At 39.7% G+C, this 19,490-nt stretch overlaps 1 protein-coding gene across 2 annotated transcripts in view; it reads right to left on the bottom strand.

Annotated features, from left to right (window-relative positions):
• Positions 1–19,490, bottom strand: part of creb5b (cAMP responsive element binding protein 5b) — a 415,327-nt gene that overhangs the window by 359,084 nt on the left and 36,753 nt on the right. For both annotated transcript variants that reach the window (XM_048522115.2, XM_059654247.1), the window contains exons 2-3: positions 16,020–16,091; positions 2,568–2,661 (exon numbers count right to left, since the gene is read on the bottom strand). In XM_048522115.2, the coding sequence (XP_048378072.1) occupies positions 2,568–2,661; positions 16,020–16,073 (148 nt within the window). In that variant the 5' untranslated portion in view covers positions 16,074–16,091. The remainder of the gene's footprint in view (positions 1–2,567; positions 2,662–16,019; positions 16,092–19,490) is intronic.

The following is a 19,490-nucleotide window of genomic DNA, read 5'->3' as shown; positions in this document are numbered from 1 at the left end:
AAGAACTATATCTAATTCCTTCTTGAAAACATTCATTGCTTTGGCCTCAACCGCTTTCTGTGGAAGGCATGGGTTTGGGAATTGTCCTATCAGATGGTATGTTGCTGTAGAGGAAATGATTTTTTTTTAAGTTTTAAAAGGAAATAAAGACCATGAAATGGAAAACTCACAAGATATTGAAATACTATTTTCTATCTCTCCCGAGGAGGAAATTATTGGAGTTCAGAGATCCTGATAGAAGGTCACAAGATATACTTTAAATTAGATATTGGAGGGATTGTTGTAAAGTTCATCAGGAAAAGATCTAATCAGTTTCTGCTGAGGAATGATTCTGGTTTAAAAGCCAAAGGTTTCATATCAGTTTGTGCTTACTTCACACAATTCAAAGCTGTGGGGATCTTTCAAAGAACAATGTCTGATTTCTTAGTGTTGAGAATAAGCACATCAGAAAGAATTTTTTTAAAAATTAGGAAGACAGAGAGTGATTGATGTCATCAGAGATATTAGTATGTTACGTGTTTGAATTGGAGCAGATGCATCCTCTACAGATTAGGGGCAGCACTGTTACAGGTACAGATTGAAAAATGCAGACCATATCCATATGTCTAATTGATACTTGTATAGTTATTACCAGACGCAGAGAAAAGATAACAGTAATTGAAAGGGAATATTGGCTGCTATATGGATGTGAGAGAAACAGAATGACTATGTCTTAACTCTTCACAAAACAATCGAAATGAGCCACAAACCTCTAGCCAGTCTTGCACTGGTTACCTTGGTGTAATGGTGCGCACGCTGGTTTCTGAGCGCTGTGATCAGAGTTCAAATCTGGTTTCACAGGTCGGCACAACATCGAAGGCCGAAGGGCCGGTACTGTGCTATAATGTTCTATGTACTAAAAGATATTGCAGCAATGCCATCAAAGTTCAAAGATTGAATGAATTTAAGATTGTGAGTTTGATACTCATATGGTATATGTTCAAGGGAAACAACAGCAGATGCATTATCTTGCATTGAAACAATACCAAATGTGTGGAAGTTAAGGAATATGTAACAATAAAAATCCATACATTATTGACAACTACCCAAATTTGGGTAATACATAAGATGCTCATAATTCTCAGACAAGGAATATAAGTCGATTAAAGATTGGTGCATTTGAGGATCCTATCTTCAGACTGAATTTCAAGTAGTGAGCACATCTGACAACAACCAAGAATTTACTTGTATCTAAAGGACAGAATAGTGACCGCAAGAACAGCTTATAGCAACTGACAAAGGGAAACAAGCTGGCTTTTTTCAGGCTAAACATGAGTTCTTTTACTGCAGCAAACAGGACAGCTCTTTCCGTTTCTGAGGTCTAATGGTTTCTGACCAAGCATTCACACCCACAACATGTTCAGCTACCTGGGAACCAATCATGCTGTTGACGAGCAGAAGGCTGTCATTGACAGCTTGTCACTATTCCACAGATCACCCAGTTATATATTGGCAGCCAAATCTCCCTTCATACACATCCCCTTGCTCCAGTTCACTTGTAGTAACCTCCCCATCAACCTGAACAACGATAGTGTGAGCAGCATTTAGTGAATACCAGGTAACTTGTTTTTAAAAAGTGCAGGAATCTTTTCCAGAATCCTTGTTTACTTTAAAAAAAATTCCCAATTCAGTCCATAATTAAAAATATAGAAAAATAGAAAGATACTGTGTTATGAAAACATAATTTATTTTTTAAATGCTATTACCCCAGCAAGTTCTGCACTCCTGTTCTTATCATTCCTGTATAATGTAAATGGGTTCAATCATTCTACTGGTTTTGGGTATATGCCCCAATCCCTGCACAGGAGAACAAGTTAAAAGCATGGTGAGATTTTATCTGAGAACTCATCTGAGCAATTTAAACAGCTCACACACCCTTTCTTCTGATGAGCTAGCAATATCAAAAACATGTTTGGCTCAATAGAAATATATATGTTATGAAATATTCTTTAAAAAACATTTTATTGTAGCAATTAGGCTTCATTTCACGTTTTGTTATTCCTGCAATAAGAGCCAGTTTCAAAAAGCAATGTCTAGCCCAATAGCTGCCAGCGATACTGTTGATATGCCAGAAACTGTTGATACAGACAATTGTCTGGGTACTTGTGGAGACCAGCTTTATGCATAAATGCAAACATGATTTCTATTTGGCACTCCTGCATTAAATTGATCATTGATCAGCGTGAAACTTCAGGCTCTGGGTGGTACCTTGCCCACATTGTTTCATCAAGGCCCTAAGCTCAATTTTGGCCAAGCATTGGGGCCCCACTCTTGTATACATTGTCTGCATGGTCAGTCTTTGTGCTTAAGAAGAAATCACAATCAATTTGCACCTATTTATGATTCTGTAGATAATGAACATCAGTCTAAATTACTTTCTGGAGTTATATTGAAGGCTTTTACTGTTATAGTTTTCTACATAAAGTATCATTTATATTTTTAATTAAATAAAGTACATTTTACAATATAATGTCTTTTGTAAGAGTTTACCAATGTGTAAATGTTATTATTGAATATTGTGTTCTTACCTGATAAAATATTATCTGTTTTTATTGCTGGAAATTTCAAAGTCATTTCATGCTTATGCCTGTGAATCATTAGGTGATCCTCTGTTGGAAATCTCTGTCAGACAAACAAATTTTACATTAACAGGCATTAAGTGTAAAAAAAACTGAGCAGTTCATTTTATTTTAGTCAGTTATAAATATGTTTCCACTTAATATGAATTTGAGTTGAACACAAAAACTGATCTAATTGAAAAAATATCACGTTGTAGACATTTTGCTACCTCAATAGTTTAAACCTATGTAACTTGAAAATTATGAGCGATTAATGAAGTTTTCTCAGCATATAACACAGTATCTTCGATAAGTATTAATGTGTCAAATTTATTATAAAATTGAATTGTACACACAATACAGTTTATCTTTTCTAAAATCATTTCCACACAAGTCAACAAATACTCTCTTTAGCTGGAACAGCAAACCAGCAGGTTCCAGTCTACTGCCTCTTTTGTTCAGTTGACACACATAATGCAAAGATAAAAGATAACAGCCTACTTTTAGTGTTGAATCAGCAGTTGGTTAACAGCATGCATCCCAGACAGGGGGCTTAGAGAGAGTTCAAAATTGGCCTTCAGGCCCCATTACAAATATTTGGAAGACATCTTCCACAAATCTCTTCAGATGACTTGCTCCTTTCCTGAAGAAGAGTGCCAGCTTATCTATGTAAGAGTTAATGCCATATTCCATCATGTTACATAGATAAGCTGCAGAGCTGGGCTGAGAGGTGGCAAATGGAGTTTAATGCAGACAAGTGTGAGGTGATGCACTTTGGTAGGAGTAACCAGAAGGCAAAGTACAGGGCTAATGGTAAGATTCTTAGCAGTGTAGATGAGCAGAGAGATCTCGGTGTCCATGTACACAGATCCTTGAAAGTTGCCACCCAGGTTGACAGGGCTGTTGAGAAGGCATACAGTGTTTTAGCTTTTATTAATAGAGGGATCGAGTTCCGGAACCAAGAGGTTATGGTGAAGCTGTACAAAACTCTGGTGCGGCCGCACTTGGAGTATTGTGTACAGTTCTGGTCACCGCATTTTAAGAAGGATGTGGAAGCTTTGGAAAGGGTGCAGTGGAGATTTACTAGGATGTTGCCTGGTATGGAGGGAAGGTCTTACGAGGAAGGGCTGAGGGACTTTTGGCTGTTTTCATTAGTGAGAAGAAGGTTGAGAAGTGACTTAAGTGAAACATATAAAATAATCAGAGGGTTAGATAGGGTGGATAGGGAGAGCCTTTTTCCTAGGATGGTGACGACGAGCACAAGGGGGCATAGCTTTAAATTGAGGGGTAAAAGATATAGGACAGATGTCAGAGGTAGTTTCTTTACTCAGAGAGTAGTAAGGGAATGGAATGCTTTGCCTGCAACGGTAGTAGATTCGCCAACTTTAGGTACATTTAAGTCGTCATTGGACAAGCATATGGACGTAGATGGAATAGTGTAGGTTAGATGGGCTTGAGATTGGTATGACAGGTCGGCACAACATCGAGGGCCGAAGGGCCTGTACTGTGCTGTAATGTTCTATGAACTTTGCATGGAGCTTGGAGTTAGTCCTCTTGGACATGGAAATCGTGGTCAAATCTCATGATATTGATCTACAAATCAATCACTCCAACAGATTAACAATGTGAAAGATGTAACAGTGTTCACTACTCATTGGTCTTGTCATGTACATCATCATATTCTGGTTCTGTATATTTCTCTGATGGGATAGCAGATTGACCTTGCAAGAAATCTGCTTGGCTCAGACTACAGTTCTTTGTAGCACACTGCCTCTACAAATAGTCATTTATACCATGTGCCTTACCAAGTTATTTAAAAACAAGGGATCACCTTGATACATAGAGATTATACCTATGACACAATTTGCTATATTTGGATGTTCTCGTAAATGTGTCAACCATTGTGTTTGTACTTTGAACCTGAAAGCTTTGTTGACCAAGGTGGACCATTTTGTACTTGCTTCCATTCTTCAGTAGATGTACGACACACCAAGTCTACAGTTCATCTCAAATCTTTCTGTAAGGCTTCCGTGTAGGTGAAGGTGACCATCAATTCAACAGTTCTATTTTCATGCTCCCCATCTGAAAAGTCACAAATCCTTTTATTTGTATCTCTCACAAAGTGATCTTGGGAATGTGAAAGCTTCTGTCCAAGTGACATGAACCCTAGTCGGTGTTTATCCTACTTTATTCTAATTCTAAACTGCTCCATATCTTTGGAGTGTCTTTTATCTCTTCAATTGTTAATCTTGATGCATTTACTCCATATAGACCTTCAACTATAGTTGCTAAACAAATGTGATGGCTTGTCGTTCTGCATCAGCTGCATCAGAATCTAGAAACTTCTGAACCTTTAAATTCTGCTAGAGGTCTCTGATATTCCAATTTAAACTAGGGAATTTTGAAGGTATTTGATAACATTCCCTTAACCGTTCCTTCCTGGCTAATGAACCAGCACACAGACTATGCCTGTTCTTGTCTCTTAAATGTTTTCTTCTTGAAAAAACAACTGCAGTATTTTTAAATTGCTTGAAGACAAACTTCTTCAATGCAGCAATGTTGTTGCAATAGTGCTTGTGAGACATTTCATTTGTTGTTGCTGTAAGACTCTTGAATTTTTTTAACTGTACTCTATCTTCATCAAATAGTAAAAGGATATCATTCTTAATGTCTCTACCTTAAAACAAAATTGCAGATTCACACCTTTAACCATTTCAAAATGGCAGTCACAGACTTTTCCAAGTACTGAAAAAACTCCAAACTCTTGTTAAAAGTTTTTCAGCCCTCAGAATTATTTCCCTGATCTTACTAGTTTTTGTTGGCTCCTATAACAGCTTCGTTTCAGCCTCAATTCAGATCTGTTCCAGAATTCAATTTTAAACACTTCCATTGTGGAGCTTTGTGCCTGCTGTTTTCTTAAAGGCATATTTCATAAGATTTGTACTCACTGCTCTATAGCATTGCTCTGCAGCTATTTTATTGCAGATTTTTCATGATATTTTTCTGCTGTATTTGCTTTTGCTATCTTTCCTTGGCCTTTTTGTGGATTCTTCACATTGTTAGTTGTTCAAAGCCACAATTCTCCACTGCTGGCATTATATCTTTTTAAAGGTATTGGACTAAGAATCAATCACTTCTCAGGGGCTGATTAACTGTGCAACATAGTTTATTTTAAACACATTAAAAATATTAAAACAAACACTACAGCAGAGTGTCTGAATAAAAACCGAAAGAACTGCGGATGCTGTAAATCAGGAACAAAAACAAAGTTACTGGAAAAGCTCGAGAAGTGATAACTGGAAAAGCTCAGCAGATCTGGCAGCATCTGTGAAGAAAGTAAAAAAGAGTTAACGTTCGGTTCCAGTGACCCTTTCTCAGAACTCAATACTGTTCTGAGTTCTCAGTCCTGAGGAGGGGTCACCAGACCCAAAACGTTAACTCTGCTTTTTTCTTCACAGATGCTGCCAGGCCAGCGTAGCTTCTCCTGCAACTTTGTTTTTGTTGTTGTTGTTGTAGCAGAATGTCTGATTTCAATATGTATTCCACCTATACACCCATTCAGGTTGTTGGAGTACCTGGATTTCTTAAATGTAAAATCCCTTAAACATAAACATACATATATAACAAATTCCATTAATAGACTTGTGGCCTTGTAACTAGGGCTGAAGAAAAGATTTTTAAATCATTTTTGTTCAATATCCCCCCAATACTCATCTGAGCTATACTAATCATTTTTATATATTTGTAGATGTTTTTGCTGTTTGTGGTTTATATTATTTGCCTATTTTATTTCATGTCCAAGTTTGTCAACTTTTTTTAGAATAATCCTTTGTTGGTTTCTTAAATGTTCCCAATCTTCAGAATTATATTAATTTTCTTGCAAAAATGAGGGGAGGGTTAAGTGGTCATGTGAGGGAAGATTTGGCAAGTTGAATAGGAAAATCAGCACAAAATGCAGGTAACAATTATCAGAGTATTTCAGGCAGAGACAAAGCATCCTAACATAAGAATGCACCAGCAAACAAAGTTTAGAGTAGGGATGTATGATAAAAAGACAGAATTAAAATTCCTTATATGATTTGTGCATATTCCCATAGCTTTCACAATAAAATAGCTGAATTGATAGCACAATTAAAAGTCAATGAGTATTCTATAATTGCTGTTTAAAGAGACATGATTAGAATGTGATCGTGGCTCTGATCTGAATATTCAAGATTATTTTGATATTTCAGAGGAACAGGAGGAAAGTAAAATGAGGCTAGTTGCTTTGCTAACAAAGGATGAGGGTGCAGTACAGTACTGAGCAATTATTTTGGTTCAAAGAGTCAAAATATAGCATTGCTTTATGTAGACATAAGAAATAGCAAAGGGAAGAAGTCAGTGGTGGGAAATGTTTATAGGTCCTCCGACAGTAGCTACACTGCAGGGCAGCATATACATCTCCTCATGGGTAGAGCTACAGCCACCAGCAGAAGCATAAATAATAATATAAATAATAATAATCATGGAAGATATCAATCTTCAAGTCAGTTAGATGAATCATATTCACAATAAAGGATGACTTAATAGAATTTGTTCGGGAAGTTTCTTAGAACAGCAGGTTCTGGAACCAACCAGGGAATAGGTCATTTTTAGACCTGGTAATGTTTAATGAGACAGGGTTAATTAGTGATTATAGCAGAGGATCCTTTTGGTAAGAGTGATCATAGCACACTTAAGTTTCAAATTCAGTTTGAAGATGATAAATATAAGTCCAAAATTAGCGTTTTGAACTCAATTAAAGAAATTGCAAGGTAGAGTTAGCTAAATTAGAATGGGAAAGTAGGCTGAGCAGGTTGGGACTGTATTCAAAGGAGCTTAGAAGAATGAGAGCCACAGGGAGGCCAATATTGCCTTTTCCGCCAAAAGCCTTGCAAATCAGATGTTGATCAGGCCAAGTGTGAGACCAACGTCCTTTGGAATTAAGACCCCTAGAACCCCAAGGCTCACAGCTCTTGAGCTTAGCGGTAGCACCCCAGCTGTGGTTCCTGGCAGAAAGGCATCCCTGGAATACCAGTATCGCAGAACAGCCAAGACGATGTCAAGGAAGTGGTAGAGTGAGCTGAGCATCACGGTGCCGGTTGATCCACCGCAACAGTGGAAGTTGAGGCCAAGTTAGACAAATTTTGATCTAGGTCAAGGGTTATGGAGTTGGCAGGAAAGTGGAGTTATGCCACAATCAGATCAGTCTTGAACTTGTTGAATGATGGAATACGTTTGTTGGGTTGAATGGTCTGCTTCTACTCCTACTTCCTATATTCTTACAATCTTATGAACACAACCTTAGAGCAGCATCTCAAGGCCTATCCCAGAATATCACAGCAACATACGCAGAAACCACCGATGTTTGGAGTAGTAGCACAATCTTAAACTGAAGTCACGCATGATCAACTGGCTGCCATGCAAGCTCAGACTGCTGCCAACCATGGTTACATATTCAATCGTTCAAAGGGACTTGCAGGCTGTTACAGCTGCCCAACCTGTCTTCCAGCAGATTGCTAAGGTTGTTGAAGCATTATCCCAGCCAACTGACAGCTAGTCTGTGGAGCATAAGTCTGTTGACCTCTCTCAAAATGCACTGCATTTTGGCTAAATTCACAGCAACAACAGAAGAAAAGCAAGCAATGGGACCACCGGTAAATAGACAATTGGGTTTTTTTTTTCTGGTCGTGCAGTTAGATATGACAATCCCAGACAAAATCAACAGCCTTGTCAGAGATGAGCAACCTTCACTGCCTCTTCACTTTCTCTTCCTCCTGCTACTTCTATGCTTATCATCATTAAAAATGGTGTTGATGGCTCTGCCCTCAGATTCTGTAACACGTGGGAGACCACCAAGAAACTTGAAACCTACTCTTCCTAGTTTTGCCGGACTCCTGCAGCGTGGAAACAATTGGCTAAAAGCAGACAGATGGACCACCAACCGCCTCTGACATTATTTTGTGAACACAGGAAGAGGCATCAGGTGGGTGCCTAATTGAGACATGAAAGAGGGCAATTAATACCCAAATAAGTGCTTCATCTCACTGCCACTCCAATTTAACAGGCAGTGGAGCTGTACGCTATATGTATCTCGTAAGTTAAACACTACACTCTGCTGTTTAGTTAAAGTGGGGGAGGGGTGTCTCCTTTTTTGTTCTCCTGGCCACTTGAAGACCCCTGTTACAGTCTTTCCTGACCATCTCAATCAGCCTCTGAGCCTTTTCAAACCTGCCCCCACACACAGGCCTGCCGAACCAGCCCTGGTGAGATCCCAGACTTACCTCAGTTTAAGGTCATCCATGGTTCCTTTTCTTCCAAGGTCTCCTGCAATACAAGCAGTGACCATTGACCTTAGTTTGATACAGAGATCCTGGCCCATCCTGTTAAGTGGACTATCCTACTGGCAATGCGCAGAAGTCCTGCCACATTCCAATTTAAACATTACCATATACAAAATTAAAATGCTTCAAATAAATGCCCCAAAAAAGATGCCCTGCTCCTGAAACTTATACTGAGACTTAGGAATCCCACTTCAGTGTTTAATTGACAACACTTATATCATGCAATGGCTGTTCAATCATCTTCTTTGTGGCAATATGTTTTTTACAGCACAAATGTCATGCGTCTATGTAAGCATTTTGCAGTAGAATCACAAACAATGTTGGCCACAAAGAGCCTACTTACACAGTAAGATACCTAATAGTCTGTAGTGGTGACTCAAGTGCAGATGGCACAATGGACAGACAGAATGAATAAATCATGAATGTTACCAGCTTAGCTAACAGTGATCTGCCCCTTTCTCTGATCACACGTTAACTTGACATTGGGGGAGTGGAATCCATTTTGTTTCCAATATATCTGACACTGTGACACAGGCAAAGTAACACATGTGCAGTGAGTGCCACCCTGCACTGAGGAGAAGCCGGTCTTCTTGTAAAGCGACATGCTGTGTTTATTCCATCTGCCTGTCTTTGGAATGAAAGAAACATATTCAGTTCAGCCATATATATTTCATGGCCACAGTCACCTTCACAGCTCCTGGCAATGCCGCTCTCTGTCCTCTTCTGAGGCTACAGCTGGTGGTAGATTTCCATGAGGGCATTCTTAATGAAGCATAGGCATCTGATACACTGTTCCTCATAAAGGTTCAGATTGGAGATTTGTATGCTGAAAACCCAAGGGCCGATATAACGGCCCACTGATATGAACCCTTCTCTACTTCCTCCTTCTCACTCTGGCAGCATGTTCTATGCTAATCATTCCCTTCATCATTCATAACCTGCCAGGTGAATGCATACTACAATCATATCAGGGAATAAATGATTTTGCAGAATCCTTGAGATAAGGAAATAGTCCTCCAGTCCATGGAATACAACTCCATGTAGACTTTAGCACCTCTAAGAACTCTCAAAATCACAAAATATTTCTATAATTACAACAACAGCTAACAGAAATAAGCAGGAACCCACAAATAAATTGTTGATAGTCTCTGTAAATAGTGCCTTCAAAGGGGTTCTTTCATGCTAATGAAGATGGGTTCAACAGTGTGAAGTTACCAGATAGCGTTAATTGAAGTTTCTGTCTCATAATGCACGATCTGTAACTACTTCCGGTGATCATTCCTGATAACACCTGTACCAAAATGTCTTCCAACACGTTTGTTTAAATGAAACAGCCTCAGGTCAGGTTAGTTAAGCATCACATAAAGCACAGCACAGAAGGAGGCCATATGGCCCATCGTGTCTGCACTGGCTCTTCAAATAAGCATCATTATCTAAAGTGCTACTCTCTTGTTTCTCCTATACTGCTGCAACATTACTTGTATCCAAATAATCATCCAATGCCCCTTGAATGTCACAGTTGAACATGATTCCACCACATTTTCAGGCCTTACATTCCGTACTCAAGTGAAAGTTTTTCCTCACTTCACCCTTGCTTCTTTTGCAGATCAATTTAAATTTATGCACTCTTGTTCCTTTTCCAAGCAGAAGCAAATTCAGCCTATCTACTCCATCCAGCCTGCTCATGATTTTGAAAACATCAATCAGATTTCCATTAAACTTTCTTCTCTCCAAAGCGAACATCCCCAACTTCTTTAATATATCATCATAACTGAGGGTTTCCATACCTAGGACCATTCTTGTTAACGGCTTCTTCATTCTCTCCAGTACATTCACAGCCTTCCTGTAATGTAGCACCCACAAATATGCTCAGTAGTCCAGCTGAGGTCTAGCAATTGTCTTACACAAGTTCAACATCACTTCCTTTCTCTCTAACCCTATTAATAAAGCTGAGAATATTGCATGCTTTGTTTACTGCTCTCTTTATCTGTCCTGCTACCTTCAATGATCTACGTACATATCAAAACCACAACATACAGAACAAACTCCAGCATCTCCAATAGACTGAGAGGTACTCGTGGAGGCTATGCCTCAAAAGGGAAACCATAAACTAGTTGATTTGAATGATGCTACCTAACCCGAAAACTAGTCTGTGTAGACAGTACCCTGGCAGTGACTGCATTGATTTCAAACATTTACATTTATAACCATATTATCATTCAAGTTGCAAGCTAGGGTTAAAGAGCTCATGTTACCTCTTGGTCGTTGATAGTTATCTAGTGCAATGTATTTTGTGATGAATTCCTTATCTTGCTTATAATGATTAAAGAAAGGCTTTCCAGCTAAATATAACTGGCCCAAACATTTGTGGTTCTTGAGCACCCTCCTACCAGGTCCTGATTTTAGATCAGTGATCCTGTAGGCCTTTAAGTGGAAAAGTTTATATCCAGCCCTTTTGAGGCCAGCAGCATCAGAAAAAACAGGAAAAGGAACTCTTAATTCTCTCAGAAGGACAAAATGCACTTGTGTACTTGGTGAAACAAGACAGGTGGCAGCAACTGATTTGCACTTTCCAACTGAGAATCCATTTGGGGATCACGACCTGGATCCTAAAGAAAATGTCTGGCCTAAAGAAAATGTCTGGCCCAAAGTTCATTTTTGGAAGTAGCTGGCACTTTATCAACCCTTTGCCCTGCTGTTACAAAACGAGTAAGCTGCATCAGAATCTTTAGAAGGTAGATGCCCCAGATGTACCATAAGTCATACAGCCAACTGCCATTGTTTTGTAAATGGGAGGGGGGCTATACCAAATCTCTTCAAGTTTCCAACAATTGAAGGTGATACATATCACTTATTCCAAGTTACATCTACTGCAAAGTTTTGGTCTACATACAATTTACCCATCCCTACTTCTAACCACTTCGAACAACTTTTCTCCCAACTCACTCTACCAGCCTCATGGGCATCTTCAGTCTTTGATACACAGGTATCAATTTTAACTCTATTTCAGTGGATAGCTTCTGAATGAATTAAATTTTCATCTATACCTTCTCCTAACTCACAGTCCAGTCTGCTGAGCAGAACACCAACTTGTGCAATAACAAGAGAGCACATGATTATTGTATTGCACTTGTTCTCTCATCTCAAATGGAGAAATGAAGGTGCTCCAAATCTCAAATAGCTACACAAATCATTGTTTTCAATTTCTGTGAAAGGTGTGAGTTTTTTTTCTGCCAAGGGCTATGGATTGAATTACGAGTGAACAGGAACCTGAAACATGGGGTAGGTTTGCAGGCTATGTGTAAGCTTCTATATCAGGCTCTTACTGAAGGAGTAGGCATATTTGAATTGGAGTAGGAAGGCAGCTAGAAGGTGAAGTTTAGGCTTTAGAGTTTTTTTTAATTCATCCATGGAATGAGGGCATTGCTGGCTGGACAAGATATAGGTAAAAACAATAAATAGGGTGAGTTCAAGACACTAAAGGAATGGCTATACACTTCCAAGTCTGGATGGTGACAGCCTTGGATGAGCACATGTAGGTGGCAGTTTTCACATGTATCTGCTGCCTTTGTTTGTACCAATGGAAATTGTTATGGAAGCTGCCATCTAAGGAGCATTGGTGAATTTCTGTAGTGCATCTTGTAAATAGTAGCAGTAGCAGCAGCGTGTCCCAAGTGTTAGTGGTGAAGAAAGTGAACATTTGTGGAACTGGTGCCAATCAAACACTATGTCCTGGATAGTGTAAAGCCTCTTGAGTGTTTCTGGAGCAGCAATCATCCAGGCCAGTGGCAAGTATTCCATCTCATACCTTACTTGTGTCTCAGATAGTGGACAAACATGGCAGACAAGTCAGGTGGGGGTTTAATCGCTACAAGATTCCTGGCCTCTGACCTTCTCTTGTAATCACATTATTTATAACACAGTGGGCTTAGTGGTTAGCACTGCTGCCTCACAGCGCCAGAGATCCAGGTTAAATTCAAGCCTCAAGCAACTGTCTGTGTGGAATTTGCACATTCTCCCCATGTCTGCATGGGTTTTCTCCAGGTGCTCCAGTTTCCTCCCACAGTCCAAAGATGTGCAGGTTAGGTGAATTGGCCATGCTAAATTTTCTGTAGGGATGTGTAGATTACGTGGGTTATGGGGGATGGGTCTGGGTGGGATGTTCTAGGGTCGGTGTGGACTTGTTGGGCCATTGGGCCTGTTTCCACACTGTAGGGAATGTAGGGATTCTATGATATGGCTAATCCAGTTCAATTCCTACTCATTGGTAATCCTTAGGATGTTGTTAGTCAGAATTCAGCAATGATAATACCATTGAATCTCAAAGGGTAATGGTTATATTATCTCTTGTTGGAGTTGGCTGTTGTGTGGCATGTTACTTGCCTCTTGTCTGCCAAGATATTGTCCAGGTCTTGCTATATTTAGACAAGGACTGTTTCAGTATTTGACAAGTGGATAATCGTGTTGGATATTATCAGCAAACGTCCCCACTTCTGACCTTATGACAGAGGGAAGGTCATTGATGAAGTAGCTGAAATTGAGTGGGTCTAGACTCTACCCTGAGGAACTCCTGCAAAGATTTTCTGGAACTGAAATGACTATCTTCCTACAATCACAATCATCTCTCTCCCCATCTACCTGTGCTAGGTATGACTCCAACCAGCAGAGTTTTTCCTGAATTCCTGTTGACTATAATTTTGCTAGGGCTCCTTGAGGCCATACTCAGCCAAATGCAGCCTCAACATCAAGGGCAGTCACTCTCACTTCACCTCGCGAATTCAGTTGTTTTGTCAGTGCTTGGGCCAAGACTGAGGTCAGGAGCTGAGTCTATCTAGACAAAAGAATATAGCTCATTGCCACCTACACAGGGAGACAAGAGATGGGCAATGAATCATGCCCATATCTCATGAATAAATAATAAAAATAATTACTCTAAGAACTAAACTTTACCTTCAGCTGCCCTCCTACACTAATTAAAAATCTGCTTACTACCTGCAGTACTAGGCTTGGTGCCTGGTAGTCATGTGAAGAATAATGCATTAGTCATCAAATGACTCAATATAAAGTCAAAATGTCCCTTTCGTACCATGGGTTGCTAGGCCTATTTCCATATGTCAGTAAGTCAGAATCTAGAATGAATGAATTTAACAACATGGTTAAAAGCTCAAAGACAGAGGTCAGAATTGTTTTGCAATGCAAGGTTGCTTTGGTCTATGTCAATTTTTTTTTAAAGAGTAAATAAATATTTGAAAATTAAGTTTTTAGATGAGAAATGGAACTAGTGGATATTTCTTTTTAAGCAATTTAACTAGTGTGTATCTACATGGGGTAAGAAATATCATGTTCAATGAAAATAAATTCAAGGCAGAGATAAATGGATCAGGGCACACAGATTAAGACAGTATGTCAATTCTAAACTAGAGGGTTTTTTTAATGGGCAGTGGAAGGGGAGCTGTGGGGAGTCAGTAAGTGAAATTGGGAACTCATTCACTTGCTTAATTCCGGGTCCATGATATTTATACCCCTAGACACTACTTAAATGGGAAAAAGAAATTACTTTCCGACAAGACTAATGGAAAGCAAAGTTTTCTTTGTGTTCCTAGAGATACTGAATCCACATGGAAATTTTTACGTATGGGAAGAACTTCTCTATTTAAACAAAACTGTAGATCTCCTTCTGTTGCAATGGTTTCCCCTCTCAGATGTAGGCTAAAGTTTTACAAGGGTTCTACTGTCATAAAGTACACTTTTTTACATGAATTGAAGAAACTTGTTACTTTCGGCCTCCCACTGGCAAATTTCTGCCCTTTAATCTTGGGTCTACAACACCATCTATTGGAGCAATACCTTCAATATCCTGACATTTATTAGACATTTTAAAGCTTATTGATTTTATTACTCATCCTGGAATAATTACAAAATTTGAATCATTCACCTATTTGGTATTAATATGACCAAATAAATAATATAGCTTTTATCCATTAGTACTTGTTGAGCTGTGTAATTCTGACTGATTTTCACTAAGTACATGATGACCAGAAACAAAGCCCAATTCTTCAGTTGATTATTCTAAGAACTAGAGTTCGCCTTCTGGCTGTTCTCATACTCCAATTCAAATCCACCTACTCCCTCAGTAACAGCCTGAGACCTGAGCCTGCAATTAATCTACTAGCTCAAATCATGTTTCAGTTCCTTATTCAGTCACAATTCAACTCATTGACCTTGGCACAAAGAAATACACTCCATAGTAACCTCCTTTCCCAGAAATTATAAATGTTACTTTTCTAAATTTATCTGAATTTAGAGCACCTTCAGTTCTCTAGCACGTGAGAGGAGATGTGCTATACATGTCAATAAACAGAATAACTGTCCAATATAAAGACAGGAGGAAAATGTATGAGAAACAGAAAGTTAGAAGTTAAACAAAAGAAGCAGACAACAGGAGGCTTACAGAAAGAGAGAGTGAACAGAGTCTTAAAGCTTAAAGAGTTTCTTCTGTTGTGCCACTTTAACATCAATGGAAATAAATGGGGATTCCACTTGTGTGCACAAATGTGCTTTCTACTTCACTTCTGCCAAATTGCAGTGACAAAACAGGTGCAGCTCTAAGGAAAGGCAGGAGTTGCAGACTTAGCAACAAAAGTTAAAAACACAAAGGGCTAGGGAAGGTCAGCAAGTCTGGTAGCATCTGTCAAGAGAGGAACACGGTTAATGTCAGACCTGTTGAGTTTCTGCAGCTCTTTGTTTTTATTTCAGATTTCCAGTATCCATAATATTTTGCTTTTACACTTTATGGCAACAAAAGATACTCTTGAGGGACAGAGCTGGAGAAGTCCAGGATATGGTTTAGAGGTGAAAAGTTCAGTTGTGCAAGTAATGACAGTCAGACATTAGTAAACTGCATGGTTGCTGTGTTATAATTTCTAAATTTCTAATCTGAAAATGAGGTAATAGAGAGAAAATCATAATTTCACTTTATGCAGAGGCTGACAGATTATCCAATAGTTGTAACAAAACATTGATTCCAAGAATACATAGCTAATCAGTTAGCAATACTCACCTGTGCACAACCTGGAGCATTGCAAACGAATGGCCGGTCTTGCTCCAAATTCATAACTGTCTTTGAATTAATCTGACAACCAAATACACAACAGCAAATAAATGAATGGCATCCGCATTAACATTTGAATAAGCTAACCTGTATTTAGTAAATAAATGCAGTTACATTTTTTTTCTCACAATCAAGCTCAATATTTAATTTAATCCCTATTTAATCTAATTTGATTATGTTGAAGGCAAAGAAAGAATTTTAAGAAAAAGCAAACATTTCAGTATAAGTAATGAAGGTCACTGTTTTAATGGTTGTGTTTGTGGTTTTCATTGCCTGGACAAATACTCTTCATTTTCAAACCTTGGAAAAGCCCAAACACTGACCTTTAAAGCCATTTGAAATGCGCATTGTACCCATATATGACTTTGTTTGGGACTTTTGTCTTTTCACACAGATGTTAGAATTGCAGTATATTCCGCAAGCTGTCACTGGGTGTGAAGGCTGACCCTGTTTCTCCAACAAAGCAGCCCAACTCCCAACTTGTTTAAAAGGCCTCTAAACTTTACTTGTTTAGCCTTTCAGTTCACCTCAGCTTCATGCCCCCTCAGATTACCCATGTTACCTATGTCTCCTCAGACCCCACCCATAAGCCTGCCCCTCAGATTGTTCATGACACGTAAATGTTATAACCATGCCACCCCCCCATCCCCATGTACCCTCCATAGTTACTCATCCACTATCCACTATAAACTGTCTTCAGCAATTATGTAAAAGGAAATGGGAATTATCTTAAAATCATTAGAAAAAAATTACTAAATTTCTAACAGGCTAACAAAAACTCTGAATTCATCCAAACATCATTGATACCAGAAACAGAACTTTCTCTGGTGTAAAATAAAGTACAATCTTTTAAGTGATAATGGGAACTGCAGATGCTGGAGATTCCAAGATAATAAAATGTGAGGCTGGATGAACACAGCAGGCCAAGCAGCATCTCAGGAGCACAAAAGCTGACGTTTCGGGCCTAGACCCTTCATCAGAGAGGGGGATGGGGGGAGGGAACTGGAATAAATAGGGAGAGAGGGGGAGGCGGACCGAAGATGGAGAGTAAAGAAGATAGGTGGAGAGGGTGTAGGTGGGGAGGTAGGGAGGGGATAGGTCAGTCCAGGGAAGACGGACAGGTCAAGGAGGTGGGATGAGGTTAGTAGGTAGCTGGGGGTGCGGCTTGGGGTGGGAGGAAGGGATGGGTGAGAATGATGCCACCCGAAGGTTGCAGGAACAGCAACTCATATTCCGCCTGGGAACCCTGCAGCCATATGGTATCAATGTGGACTTCACCAGTTTCAAAATCTCCCCTTCCCCCACTGCATCCCTAAACCAGCCCAGTTCATCCCCTCCCCCCACTGCACCACACAACCAGCCCAGCTCTTCCCCCCCACCCACTGCATCCCAAAACCAGTCCAACCTGTCTCTGCCTCCCTAACCGGTTCTTCCTCTCACCCATCCCTTCCTCCCACCCCAAGCCGCACCCCCAGCTACCTACTAACCTCATCCCACCTCCTTGACCTGTCTGTCTTCCCTGGACTGACCTATCCCCTCCCTACCTCCCCACCTACACCCTCTCCACCTATCTTCTTTACTCTCCATCTTCGGTCCGCCTCCCCCTCTCTCCCTATTTATTCCAGTTCCCTCCCCCCATCCCCCTCTCTGATGAAGGGTCTAGGCCCGAAACGTCAGCTTTTGTGCTCCTGAGATGCTGCTTGGCCTGCTGTGTTCATCCAGCCTCACATTTTATTATCTTACAATCTTTTAAGTGCCTATTACATTTCTAAACAATCAAGAACCACATCAAAGGCATATTGTTACAGTTTCTTAAAAATGTCAGTCATCCTCAGATTAATAAATGACCTGATGGACTCAAGCCATTTATAGCCTTTGGAACCCAGCTAAGCATTCATTGTGGTCACAGTTTTCTTATCAAAAACTCTCAACAACATTCCCTGAAACTGGCAGAACAGAACTGTGTCCACTTTCCATTTCAACGCAGGGTGTTGGTCATTGGACAGCAGCAGGCAGAAGGATTTATCTTCTCAATTTTCAAAAGCAGTCTTTTCGAAAAAAGGACTAATTGGTCTGTCAATTAAAATCACAGCAAAGGCTGACAGGGCTTTTGTTTTAAACAGATTATGGCCCTGCTTCCAATGGAAAACTATTGCAATTCATGGCGCTACTGTCACAACGGTGGCCCAGTGCAAGGACCCAAGTAGGACAGATCCCTATGATGAATTCTAACATTAGAACACATCTATATTACAAGGCAGCATCCAATTATGAGAAGTGAAAGCATCAGACATTTCCCACTTACCTTTCAGAATGTTCTGAGTTCCTCAACAGGCTTTCCCCGGGAGTCAAAAAATCTCCGAGGAATTTGTTATAGGACTTATACAAACCCACATCAAAACTCAAAAAAAAAGTGTGCTGGAAGGGATGTAGTTTTGCTCTGGTGCTTCCAATGAAGATCTGATCTTACACTTTGAGGCAGCACAGTGGCTTAGTGGTTAGCACGGCTACCTCACAGCACCAAGGACCTGGGTCCGATTCCACCCTCAGGCAAGTATCTGTGTGGGGTTTACACATTCACCCTGTGTCTGCATGGGATTCCTCTGGGTGCTCTGGTTTTCTCTCACAGTCCAAAGATATGCAGGTTAGGTGGATTGGCCATTCTAAATTGCCCATAATGTCCAGGGATGTGCAGCAGAGACGGATTAGCCAGGGGAAATGCAGGGTTATGGTGATAGGGTAGGGGATGATTCTGGGTAGAATTCTCTTTGGAGGATAGGTGTGGATTCAATGGGCTGAAAGGCCTCCTTCCACACTGTAGAGATTCTATGATTTCGATGAAGACCAAGTGGATCCTTAGTCCAAGGCCTTCAATCCCTCAAAAAAGCCTAATTAAAATGATTTGAGGTTGGGAATATTGAAGAATTTGCTTCTTTCTAGTGAAAAAAGTCAGTTAAAATATTTCCAGCTTAATCCATATCTCCAATGGGAGAAAAAAAGCTCACTCTAACAATTAATTGCTGTAACACCCAGTACTCTAAAACTGGTATGAGACTTCATTGTCTGAAATATCAATCCCAAGGATAGATAATAATCATCACCAATCTTGCCTCCAAAATATATATATCCTTCCTCATATACTATAAAGCAACAACTAAATATTGAAGTGACAAACTCAACTTATTTTAATTCTGACAAAAAAAAATGTTTATTCCTCTTTGTCCTTTTTGCATGGGATTCAACTGTGACACTCCCATTGAAAATTCACGTTTAAAATGAATTTTGACTTCTCACCCTGCTACAGTTAGTATGACTCTTCTTTTATCTCCACAAATTTTAGGCAGCCTCTTTCATAATCATCAGAGTTAACAAAGAAATAAGTATGACTCCACTCCAGAGAATGGGGAACAAGTGAAATGG

This window comes from Stegostoma tigrinum, chromosome 2, assembly GCF_030684315.1.
Source record: "Stegostoma tigrinum isolate sSteTig4 chromosome 2, sSteTig4.hap1, whole genome shotgun sequence".
In the NCBI taxonomy this organism is placed as follows: Eukaryota; Metazoa; Chordata; class Chondrichthyes; order Orectolobiformes; family Stegostomatidae; genus Stegostoma; species Stegostoma tigrinum.
This window is presented reverse-complemented; position numbering and strand designations above follow the sequence as displayed.